At 39.2% G+C, this 13,529-nt stretch overlaps 1 protein-coding gene across 3 annotated transcripts in view; it reads right to left on the bottom strand.

Annotated features, from left to right (window-relative positions):
• The window catches only part of LOC140477410 (mesoderm induction early response protein 3-like), an 83,777-nt gene that overhangs the window by 39,047 nt on the left and 31,201 nt on the right, over positions 1-13,529 (bottom strand). For all 3 annotated transcript variants that reach the window (XM_072571272.1, XM_072571261.1, XM_072571251.1), the window contains 2 exons: positions 11,316-11,444; positions 11,074-11,194 (listed from right to left, as the gene is read on the bottom strand). In XM_072571272.1, the coding sequence (XP_072427373.1) occupies positions 11,074-11,194; positions 11,316-11,444 (250 nt within the window). The remainder of the gene's footprint in view (positions 1-11,073; positions 11,195-11,315; positions 11,445-13,529) is intronic.

Here is a 13,529-nt window from a genome sequence, read left to right as displayed (position 1 = left end):
ACAGTCACTTTAACCTAATCTCTGAAGGTTATTTTGCTATATTTGCATCAAGACTGCAATGAGCCCAGGAGCTAAGTGAGCCTAACTGAACTTAAACCATACTTTGATGAGCAGGTTATTGTTGAATAAGTGCCATTTGATAGCACCTTCAATGTCATCTTCCTTACTTGGCTGATGATTGAAAGCAGACTGATAAAATGTAACTGGTTGGATTGGATTTATCTGTTTTCTATGGACATGACATACATGGGCAACTTGCTATATTATTAGATAGATTGCAATAATACATGATTCTTGGAACAGCTTGGCTTGGACTCTGGCTTGTTTGGAAAAACAAGTCTTCACCACACAGTGACATGATCAGGAGCCACAGACTATACTGTATCCAGGACCTTCAGCTATCTCTTATCATCTCTGATCAAATCAAATTAGCCACAGATTAGTATCTGTGAGGATGGGACATTATGAAGAAACCAAGATGGAGCATCAACTTGACACCTGTGGCTAGAAACCTCCTTCATTGCTCATACTTCCATTTCCTCAAATCCTTAACTATTCACCAAAGCTAGCAGCTTTTGTCCACTTTATTTCTTCCCTTGTCAACCTAAAACAGTACTACACAAAACAGTTAACATCAGGTACTGTCTCAGGTAAAGGAGAGATTAGGTGATCCACCAAACCCAAAGCAATTCAGTTTTTAACTATCACTTTTATATTTCCATTTTAACTTCCAAGAACATTTATAATAGAAATTCTGTATAATTAACATTTCAATTATACGTTTGCAACAGTAGCAGCAGCACAACTGTTCATAGGATGCAATTACAGCTTGACCATTCTGGATAATTATAAAATGTTGTTTATGTTGATGGTTATAATGTTATTGGTTCAATGGCCGAGGGGTATTAATTGTTGAACCATTAATTCAAAGACTGAGGTAATGTTCTCGGGACCTGGATTCCGATCCTACTTCAGCAGATGGAATTTGAATTCAATCAAGAACTGGAAATAAGAGTCAGGATGACCATGAATCCATTGTCGATCGTTGAAAAAAACTAACACCTTTTAGGGAAAGAAAACGGCTGTCCTTACTTAGTCTGGCCTATTAAGGATGGGCAGTAAATGCTGTCCTCACCAGCAATGCCTGAATAAAAAAGGTTGAAGCTAACAGGAACTGTTTGAGAAATATTCAAAATGTTCAATTATGAGATCTTAAGTAAGATATGTCAATGAAGATGTGTCCTGCATAATTTTGAAATCTGGAAGAATGGGCACCTTTGTAGGCTTTACATTTTTAACTCAAAGGAATCCAATATGAGTAACTTTAAGTAACACATGACCATGCCTTAGTCAAAAAGATCTTAAAAAGCCTTAAAAAAAAATCATTAAAAATACAGGCTCAAAGCTCTTCTTAATGACCGATCTTACCTGTAGGAATTACATGTAAACTATGTGCAATTCGCCCTCACGGTAAATGGATTAGATGTCAAAATGTCTTGGAAGCCCTTCAGTGACATCACTCTCATTCTCAAAATACTATAAATTATCCTATTTTATTTTGTCAGGCTATTAGAGTGGTTCAAACATTGTGCTTCAATTGTATAGTGTAATATTTTACAGTAACCCATTTTGAATCATTATCACAGAACCATACTTTTGGATACCGATTTGTGTCACTGAAAAATACATCATTGCAGAAAGGAAGAATGTGCAGTTTTCAGTCATTCCTGCTTTTGAGCAGAGTAGGGCTATAACCATAATCTGAAGCAACAAGTGTCCCTCGCAAAAGCATCTAAATGCTGCAAGCTACCTATTCAAACACAGTTAAAATTAATGTGTAATTAGGGAATAGTGTTGTCCAACCATTTGTACAGTACCAATATCTCTCTACACCAAGTAAAGCACAATTTGCTACAAAAGTGACAAAAGGAGCAGTCGTGCTCGATGACAATGACTATGAAGAGAAGTCAGAAAACTCAGCAGGCCTGCTTTGTCTTCACAGTCTAAGTTATTTTTTCCGCTGTGAACAAGGCCAGTTTCAGATTAATTTGAGCTCTACTTTATTATGATGTCTAAATTACCAACATTACTTTTTTAAACCAAATAAAAGCCTCCCTTCCTAGCATCAGTGACACAATCAGATAATTTCACTAATTGATCTTTGGTAAATCAACATTTCCTCGCAGCTAACAAGTATGCTCATACAAAACAAAAATCTAAATACAGCAATATCATAATTAATAATTGTAACACTTGGGATAGATCTCACCAACTGTTGAACAATTAATTAGTTTCCAGGTTCAACAGGAGCTAACAAATACAGAAATAGTATCAAACTTGCTAAGTTACAAAGGCAGGACCCATTATTTTTGTTCCTGCATACATCTGAACGCAACCAATTACAAAAACAGCAATATTTCAATGCTAAACATCGCTTTCACTACAACAGGGAGCAAACTGCTTAGCTTTCTTGCTTTTTAGCATCCATCTTGTATCACTGGTATATGCTAAGACTTACAAACAAGATGACATGCTTGCCTGAACAAAAGCCTGAAGTGAGAACACGACATGTCAACAATTATGAAGACACTTTCAAGTAGCCCTTCAACAGCTATGCATGCAAGATAGCTGACCTCTGCCAGTGTTATGTAACAGACAATACGAGATACTTCCACGTGATATAAACTGTCCAGTTTCATGAACTACCTTCATTGAAGAAACAAAATTCTTCTGCCATCCCTGCAATGAAACCTGAGCTGTTTTTCCACTTCACACGATTGTAGATTTAATAGCATAAGGAGTGACTACTACTGTTGATATTTACAAATCCACTTAACTTAAAAGAAAGCATGTAGTTTATCAAGATTAAGTCTGCATACTAAATTATTTAGGGTTCATTAGCTTGTTAAAACTTATTTTTTCACAGGATATTGGCATCACTAGCTAGGCCACCTATACAGTTTATTGTATAGCTGTCTACCACTGAACAGCCCGAGGTGGTGGTGATGAGGCACACTGTTGAACTGCTGAGAGTGTCTGTCAAAATTAAGGCCATCAGAAGGACAATTTTCCATTCAGAAATTGTCATCTCCAGGAACACTTAATTAAACAAATTTAACATCTCTGGACTCAGTAACATTCATTTACAAAGGAGAAATTAAAGCAAATAGGCTTCAGAAGACACAGGAAAATGGATCCCAATTAAATTCTATAAAAGATTGGTTTGTAAAATCTGTAATAGATCAAGTTGACCCAGTGTTTAAGATATTTCAGAACAGAAATACCTCATGACCACAAATCACTGTAAATCAGATGACCAGTTTCCACTGGAGGGTGGCTAATAAACAATGTATTCCATTATATAAACTATTAAAGAAAATCTAGTTGGTCCAGATGTGATTCTGAAGGTGATAACCTTGCAGTGAACAAGTAAATTCATCATAGATTATAAGATCAAATTATTAAGTACAGCAATTGCTTAATGTCCAAGCTATTTTTTTTCCCTTGAACAGTGTTTTGGAAGAAGATTCCTGCTTAAAGCTGCAAGAAAATGCAAATTTTACCAGATCTTGGCTCTTGCACCTTGTTATATTTAAGTGCCCTAACCTGACACGAATGCAATCATTATTAGGTTGATGTTTTCGATGCCGGGGTCGGGGGGAGAGGGGGTGGGAAGAAGGGTGAAACATGAATCAGAAGTGTACGCAGTTTTTAAATCTTCACCTCAAGACTCAAGGAGACACCTGGCTATACCTCCAGAACACAAGTAGTTGGTCTCCAGATGACCAGAGAAGATCTTAAATGGAGAACTGAAAGAACTTTGCATCCAGCTAATTCAAAAGTAAGCCCGTCATACCAAGAATACATAAAGCTTTGCTGATATCCCAGCCACTTATAAAACTATAATTCATAAGAATTATTTGGCAAACAAGCAAAACAAAAGTTGTAATACTGACAGAGGGGGTTCTACTAAGTTTGTGGTGAGAAGTGTTTGTCAATTGGAGCTGAGCTTCCTGCTCTGCATAACATGTCACCTATACCACCTGATAGTCCTCAAATACATTAGTTTCCAGAAAGCTGTTGCAATCCTCTTTGAAGAGCAAAAGAAAATTTATGGCTCTTCACCCAAAAACACACATGCACAAACATATGAATCTAAGGGATGAAATCTCCTTTATAACCCAGTGATCAAAATGCATGTGTCTTTGGTCTTTGCTTTAAGGCAATCATTACAAGTTATTTTAGACCAATTAATGACTGCTTTATAGCAGCACACAGAAACATCAGATATGACATGATATAAAATAAAAAATTAATTCAGATGTCTCTATAGCCTGTTAGAAACCCCAAATTTCAAAAGAAATTGTGTTTTATTGGGGGTCCTGCTGCAACTTGAGGGGCAACCCTGCTTAGTTAATCATCAAAAATGGAAGTGCTGCAACACAAAATAAAAAGTATATTTTCAGGTCAGAACTGATGCGGAGAGAAAGTATTTAGTTCAGAAGCATTTTTTTCCTTATGTGAAAACTCAGAAGCTTCCGCCATATAAACTGGCATACACGAGCAAAACATCAGCCAATCAAAACAACCCTTGAAGAATTGGACTAATGTCCAAAGTTTAATTTGCCAGGATGGATTCAAAACTCTTATAAGCAAACCAGGTTTCGTTCGCATCAGAGGTTTTAACAAGGACAACAGCATAAAAATGGCAATATTCTCACCCACTCTGGAAGACAGAGATTCTGGAGTGTGGGGAGAAGAACAAACTGAAGACACCACGTGAGGATTTTTTGTCTCCTTTGATCCCAAGTGGGGTAAACTGGTTAAGGTGATGGCGAAAGACTAGAAAGAAATAGCACCCATCATGGATGAAGTCTCACTTCCAAGTACTGTCTGGTTGATCCTCAAATAAAGGAGCATTTGATTAAAAGTCGGCATGAGCTAGCTCAGTCTTTGGCACTGTGAGATAAAGTTCCACCTGTTAAGGTTATTTTTGAGGAACCACATAATTTAATCACTCAGCCAAGTAATTTATCAAGAAAAAATGCCTGCCAGTAATGGAGCATTTGTCAATATCAACTTCTCACTATATAGAAGTCTATATAAAAGCAGAAATGATGCAGTTATGGACTGATGGCTGACCAAGTGCTTGCAAATCCCAGACTATCTTGTTGACTGAGACCTCCTCTCAACAAAAACGGTTGGATGGGGTGGGTTTAACAGTAAAAGGTGACATCCTGGCACCAAGCTTACTTGACACCAGACTGACCGACTCCTCAGACAAGCCATCACCAAAGTAAGCTGAGCCACAGCAGGAGGGGTGACCTGAGAAGGACCATTCTTTTTGGGACCTGTGGAGCAGGTTTCTGGTGGGGGCCAACTTACCTGGCGCCCAGACCTCACTCCTGCAGTGACTCTTTTCTTGGAGGATTGATGAAGACTCTCCCGTCTGGTGCGGGAGGAGACGTCCAATCATAAATTGCACAATGCCAGGTTGTGCTTCAACTATAACTGCAAGAACCTGAAGTGGCCAGCTGCCACCACGAAGATGCCATTACATTTTGTGCAATGTTTTAAACCAGCAGACAACTTGCTTGAAGATCAATGATCTTTCAAAGCTGGAAAACAAGAGAACACAGAGCTCAACCATGTGAGAAAGTAGCGGCTAGATTTATGCCGCTGGGGGAAATGTTACGATACATCAGACGAAGGGCAGAGTCTTTCAATGACTGAGGAAATAAAGTGGAATTGTAGCCCAACTAAAAAAGGCATTTCATCAGCTATGCTCATTGCTGGAAAAGGGAGATTACTGGAAATAAATTACTTCTTTGGCCTATTTATAAAAAGTGTTTGATCAAATAAACTACCATCTGGGTTATCAGATTTGAGTTTAAAAAATGCATCCTAAAAATAATAAAGTGCTGAAAAATAGACATTTTGTCTGAACGGTGTGTCTTGCACTGAAGACATTCTGCAAGAATTCAAATTCAAGGAGCAAACCATCATTTATAGCACCATTTATAGCACATGAGAGGAGAGTGCTGATGAGATAGCAAATGCATCGACTGGAAGAGGTGTTGCCATGAAAATTGCACCCATAAATGGGAATAAATATTTTACATATACCCAGACTTCGTTAATTTAAACCAGGCAGGGTGACTGAGTGGTCAGGGCATTGCCTAGAAAAGTAACCAGTGAATATTTGTCTTCTAGTTTGCGGAGTTGAAACAGGCAAACCAACATTAACAAGTTCTTATGTCTGCAACATGTATTAATACATGCAGCTTTCATTACACATAAGTGCGCGACACTGCAAGCCCAAATGACAATCGGACATTGTGCAAGGAATTATGGCGACACTATTCAGGATTATCTGGCAAATTTTGTCCAATTGCTGAATCACATCAAAATGCTGATGGATCCAACCAGCCCATGCTCAAACTGTGCCTATTTCAAATCAATTTTTGACTAATTTCTCAGGGCAATATGCTGACTGGTTTTAATTATCCATGGCAACAACACTTACCAGTTAAAATTTATATGCCAAATCGTCTTGAAAAGTGCCCATATTATAGAGGGGTGATGCTGGAGGTCTTAAAAGCATAAAATGCATATTACAAACAAATTGAAGAACAGCTTCTTCTCTACTGTTATTAGACTTTTGAATGGACCTCTTTAATGTTAATCTCTCTCTGCACCTTCTTCTCAGCTATAACATTGTATCCTGCACTCTGTTTGGTTACCCTAATGGACTTCTATTGTACGATCTGCCTGTAAAGCAGCAAGACAACACTTGTCACTCTACTTCAGTGTATGTAATAGCAATGAACCAAATCACAAAATTTCCAAAACCGAATCAGTGTATCCCAGAACTTTGTGGGATGCTAGGGAGGAGACTCCTGATACTTTCTTTTCCACCGACAGCCACAGATGAGGTACCAGAAGATTGGAGAATGGCTAATATGGTGTCATTACTTAAGAAAAGGCTGGGGACTATAGATAAGTGAACCTGATGTCAGTGATGAATAAGGTGAGGGGATTCTGAGGAACAGGATTTATATACATTTGGAAAGGCAAGCATTGATTAGGCATAGTCAACATGGCTTTGTGCATGGGAGATCATTTCTAAATAACTTGAATGAGAGTTTTTGAAGAGGTGACTAAGAAGATTGATGAAGAAGTGTGGTAGGTTTTGCTCACGTGGACTTCTGTGAGACATTCAACAAGATTCCATATGGTAGACTGGTTAGCAAGGTTAGATCACAAAGAATCCAGAGAAAGCTAGCCATTTGGAGACAAATTGGCTTAAAGGTGGAGACAGAGAGGACTAATAGTGGGTTGTTGTTCAGACTGGAGACCAGTAACCAGTGGTATGTCGCAAGGTTCAGTGCTGGGTCCATTGCTCAGTTTAGAGTATCTGGTCAACGCGGACAACTTGGACCAAAGGGGTCTGTTTCCCTTTGCTGTATAACTCTCTGACTATGGCACAATTAGCACTCCCATCTCATGCAGCCTAAATGTTGACTTTTGCCTTGAACTTGTATTCTTGCAAAATGTCCTCTTCGGTACAACACAAAATGTGCCTTTTCTCAAAATTATCAAATGATTATGTAATATGAGCTTTGGCAGTTATTGAAGATAAAATTCTCATTTATCTCAAGTCTGTGCTTGATTTCTTTGCCCCACAAGTTATCACTGACAAATTTAACACTGAGTAATCAAAATGTAGTCAAATACTCAAATCAATCCAGAAAAGTTTAGATCCCCAATTACAATGATGTATTATGGTCTTGGAAGTTGTTTGCCAGTTCGTGAAGACCGGCAAAAAAGTACTTCAGTTTTTGATCCAACAGAAATTTTTCTGAATTGCATTTGCAGAAACTGAGTAATTTCAAAGTAAGTCTGCCAAATATTTCATCACAGAGAAACAAGTAACTCAGTCAAAGCCCATGATGTCAAGGGACCATACACACTGTTCTTGGTATTTATGCCTGCATCCAAAATATATTGGAAGCTCCCACCTTTCAATCAATGCTGTAATTTTTACAAACCAAAACTGGTTTGGTTTACAATACTAGGCCACGAACTGACAACTTCTAGGTTGCAACAAACCAACAAGACCTTGCCTCTAATTCCATTTCGATATTAGATTCCCCAGCAACAGATACAATGGTTGCACTGAAATCATGTCCTACATGTCTTTGATGATGCAACTGCACAACGCAAAGGCACTTATTCATTTACTAACTGGCAACAAATTCGATGTTTTGAAATACTGTCAGGATAGCAGTTTCATGAAGTATCATGTTGGACAGAATAACAAATAATCTATTCCATCATAGAATCTGTCTCTCTCTGGAACACAGGAACCAGAGTTGGTTATTCAGCCCTCAAGTCTGTTCTGCTATTCAATGAGATCGTGGCTGAAGCGTGATCCAATTCCATGTATTTGGCTTTGGCCCATAACCCTTAATATTTTCACTTAACAAAAGTTTAACTATATAAGATTTAAAACGAACAACTGCCATTTGTGGAAAATGGACAAAATAACTGAAAAATGTACTGGTAATAATGTCAAGATCAGAAACATTTGAATCAAAGAACTCAAAATTCTTTTACAGTCACAAAAGACAAATCCTCAACTTCCAACCAAGTTCCTTTGGAAACAGCACATAACATGTAGAGTTGGTTACCTACACAATTCAAAATCATGTATCCAAAAATGTATACGAATCTGATGTGAAAACATAGGTACACTTGCAAGCATTGGACAGGTGTGTGAACTTAAGGGAATTTCTATTTGCCAGGATTTGGTGTTGGAGAGACTGTTAGGTCTGAAGGTTGATAAGTCTCCGGGACCTGATGGCCTGCATCCCAGGGTACTGAAGGAGGTGGCTCGGGAAATCGTGGATGCGCTGGTGATTATTTTCCAGAGTTCAATAGAATCGGGGTTGATTCCTGAGGATTGGAGGGCGGCTAATGTTGTGCCACTTTTTAAGAAGGGTGGGCGGGAGAAAGCAGGAAATTATAGACCAGTTAGTCTGACCTCAGTGGTGGGAAAGATGCTGGAGTCTATTATAAAGGATGAAATTACGGCACATCTGGATAATAGTAACAGGATAGGACAGAGTCAGCATGGATTTATGAAGGGGAAATCATGCTTGACTAATCTTCTTGAATTTTTTGAGGATGTAACTCGGAAGATGGACGAGGGAGATCCAGTGGATGTAGTGTACCTGGACTTTCAGAAAGCTTTTGATAAAGTCCCACACAAGAGGTTAGTGAGTAAAATTAGGGCGCACGGGATTGGGGGCAAAGTACTAGATTGGATAGAGAATTGGTTGGCTAATAGGAAACAAAGGGTAGTGATTAACGGCTCCATTTCGAAATGGCAGGCAGTGACCAGTGGGGTACCGCAGGGATCCGTGCTGGGACCGCAGCTTTTTACAATATATGTAAATGATATAGAAGATGGTATCAGCAATAACATTAGCAAATTTGCTGATGACACAAAGCTAGGTGGTAGGGTAAAATGTGATGAGGATGTTAGGGGATTACAGGGTGACCTGGACAAGTTAGGTGAGTGGGCAGATGCATGGCAGATGCAGTTTAATGTGGATAAATGTCTGGTTATCCACTTTGGTGGCAAGAACAGGAAGGCAGATTACTACCTCAATGGTATCAAATTAGGTAAAGGGGCTGTTCAGAGAGATCTGGGTGTTCTTGTCCACCAGTCAATGAAGGCAAGCATGCAGGTACAGCAGGTCGTGAAGAAGGCTAATAGCATGCTGGCCTTCATAACAAGAGGGATTGAGTATAGAAGCAAAGAGGTGCTTCTGCAGCTGTACAGGGCCCTGGTGAGACCACACCTGGAGTACTGTGTACAGTTCTGGTCTCCAAATTTGAGGAAAGACATTCTGGCTATTGAGGGAGTGCAGCGTAGGTTCACGAGGTCAATTCCTGGAATGGCAGGATTGCCTTACACGGAAAGACTGAAGCGACTGGGCTTGTATACCCTTGAGTTTAGAAGACTGAGAGGGGATCTGATTGAAACGTATAGGCTTATGAAAGGATTGGACACTCTGGCAGGAGGGAACATATTTCCGTTGATGGGGGAGTGCCGAACCAGAGGACACAACTTAAAAATACGGGGTAGACCATTTAGGACAGAGATGAGGAGAAACTACTTCACCCAGAGAGTGGTGGCTGTGTGGAATGCTCTGCCCCAGAGGGCAGTGGAGGCCCAGTCTCTGGATTCTTTTAAGAAAGAATTGGATAGAGCTCTTAAAGATAGTGGAGTCAAGGGGTACGGAGATAAGGCTGGAACAGGATACTAATTAGGAATGATCAGCCATGATCATATTGAATGGCGGTGCAGGCTCGAAGGGCAGAATGGCCTACTCCTGCATCTATTGTCTATTGTCTATTGTCTATTGTCTACTCTAAGCTTCCTGAAAATCAAAAATTGTTTTGCTAGAATCAAAGGTTTCGCCTCAGCAGTTTCATTATCTGATCCTTGTGGAAAATGACAAAAATATATCCACTAGTCAAGTTAAGCCAGCGCCTAGTCAATAGGTTGAGCGACTGGTCAGTCATTTTTGCATCTGCTTGCACAATGGCATTTAACAGTGACATAATTTCGTACTCAAGCAAAATTCATACCAAATTTCCTTACTCTATCTTAAAGACACAGAGGAACCTCGATTATACGAACGACACGGACGGGGAGAATTTTGTTCGGATAATCGAATGCCGGATGACACCGTTTAGCCAAGCACCGAAACCCTGAGCTCTTGTTATGATAATCGAGATTCCTCTGTGCCTATTAATTAAGAGGTAAATATTAAATACGAGGCTTGATAAAATGGAAGTACAAGTTCGTTTCTTAGCTTGCCCACTTTGTGACAATCTCATTTTGCAATTTAGCTGCTCCTTTTCTATTCCTAGCAACACATCTCAAAACGTACTTGATGAGATGTTTTTTTAAAAACCACAACTTCTGAAAGTTCCACTCTAGCCACAAGGCATTTTCTTTTTTAAAATCAAGCTTTCATTTTTAATCCATAGACTTACATCTCAAGTGTCGGGGAAATAAATCTGTTGTTTCATGAGAAGTAACAGATGGGGTCAAGTCATCAGCAGAAGATTGTGTTTCTTCATCGTCACCTGAAAGTAGGTCCTTTGCTATTTCCTCCTATCCGGTTCAGATAAAAAGGAATTCTATTTACTAGTCAATCATATTACACACTTTGAGTAAAATGTTTCAAGGAAATTTTCATGCATCAATATAAAAAGATGGTTGTTACTAAACTTGCCTTATCAAGAGTCATGTCAGGTAACTCATCAGCGAGCTCACTTGGCGAACTCTCAGGATTTTCAGTTTCAATCACCGGAGGTTCACACCCATAAAGTGCCAGCAAATCATCAAGTGGCATGTTGCTCTCCTGTTGAGCACAAAGAGTTGCACTCCATAAAATTTTAACCTGATGGTGTTTTCAACAGATTTAATATACATGTAATTTGCTTAAGCAACTCACAGACCTCCAAGCTCTATTACTGATAAAGACAAAAATAGCAACAGGGTGTGAATTCTATTAACTAAAAAAAGTTTCTCTCAAAGTCTCATACAATTCTGATTTGGCCACAGTTTACAATTCCTTATTCTTTGTCAGAGAAATAAATACAGACTTAACAATTTCTCACATTCAAGAAATAAAAATCAAATCACTTTCAATGAATCTCAATCCAACTAAGTAGAACTTACTGTACAAAATCCGACTGCCAGAGTAAGAAACTCGATCGAGGAAGAATGAGAAAACCTATATTTTTATAGTTCTCATGGACAAAGGTGCATGTTAGTATGTTATCACTGTAGACAAAACGTAAACATAAAGGAAATGTGCAAACCAAATAAATCAGGCAACAGAATAGTGAACATCTGAAGGAAGAGTCGAAGGAAGTCTAAGGTCAAGACTAAGGAATGATGGGGGAGAAGGGAGCAGGAGCAGGAAAAGGAGTGGAAAAGGCAACGGGGGTGTGGAGAAGTGGAGCAAACGCTAGGGGGAAATTGGCCCACCAAAAATGAAAAAGTCATCATAGCATGTAACAGGAGTAATGCAGTTACCATAGAGGACTAAGTTTCATGTGAACTGGGCAAACCAAGTTTACGAGGATATATTGGTGGAGAGTATCTTGAAATGCATTCAGTATTTAAAAAAGAATACCAAGGAGCCAACTAAAGGAAGGATCATTTTAGATCTTGGATTGTTCAAGAGACAAGGTAAATTAGTAGCCTCACAGTAAAGGATCATTTGGGGAAGAGTGATCATAACAAGAGAGTATTTCATAATATTGAAAGTGACACAGCGAAGGCTGAAACTATGATCTTAAAGTTTAAAAAGTCAATTAGAGAAGGGCAGATGTATATTGGACTATTTATATTGTATGTTGATGTATATTGGAATATTTGGTGAAAATATCAGCAGAGACAAACATTAAAAGAGACAATTTATAATGCTCAACAAATACGTGCCCTTGAATAATAAAAGCTCCACTGGTAAAGTGGCACACCTTACTACGTGGGAGTCAAATCATATTCTTGCATTACCATTAGTCAACAATATGGCCAAAAGCAGTGACAAGTTGACAATTTAAAGGATTTTTGCATTGGCAAAACGCCTCGCATTTTGGAACTTAAAGACAAGGAACTACAGAAGCTAATGCAACTAATTAAAAAAAAACACCCAGACAGCTTACATTTAAGGTTTCAAGAGAAAGTGGATACATTGAATAAGGTGTTAGACTTGGAGGTAGGTGAGCACTTCGGGGGCAGTGACCACAACTCGGTGACTTTTACTCTAGTGATGGAGAGGGATAAGTGTGCACTGCACGGCAACAGTTATAGCTGGGGGCAGGGAAATTATGATGCGGTGAGGCATGACTTAGGATGCATGGATTGGAAAAATAGACTTCAAGGAAAGAACACAAATGATATGTGGAGATTGTTCAAGGAGCAGCTAATGGGTGTCCTTGATAAGTATGTACTAGTCAGGCAGGGAGTAAAGGGTCTTGTGAGGGAGCCGTGGTTTAATAAGGAATTGGAATCCCTTGTGAAAGGGAAGAGGGCGGCCTATGTAAAGATGAGGCGTGAAGGTTCAGTTGGGGCGATTGAGAGTTATAAGGTAGCCAGGAAGGATCGAAAGAGAGAGCTAAGAGCAGCGAGAAGGGGACATGAAAAGTCCTTAGTTGGTAGGATTAGGGAAAACCCAAATGCTTTCTATAGGTATGTCAGGAATAAAAGGATGACTAGGGTAGGTATCGGTCCAGTCAAGGATAGTAGTGGGAAGTTGTACGTGGAGGCGGAGGAGATTGGTGAGACACTAAATCAATACTTTTCGTCAGTATTCACTCAGGAACAGGACACTGTTGCTGATGTGAATATTGAGTCACAAGTGATTAGAATGGATGGCCTTGAGGTACGTAGGGAAGAGGTCTGGGGAATACTGGAAAGGATGAAAATAGATAAGTCC

Source organism: Chiloscyllium punctatum, chromosome 1, assembly GCF_047496795.1.
Source record: "Chiloscyllium punctatum isolate Juve2018m chromosome 1, sChiPun1.3, whole genome shotgun sequence".
NCBI lineage: Eukaryota > Metazoa > Chordata > Chondrichthyes > Orectolobiformes > Hemiscylliidae > Chiloscyllium > Chiloscyllium punctatum.
The sequence above is the reverse complement of the archived record's forward strand: the minus strand, read 5'-3'. Positions and strand labels throughout refer to the sequence as shown.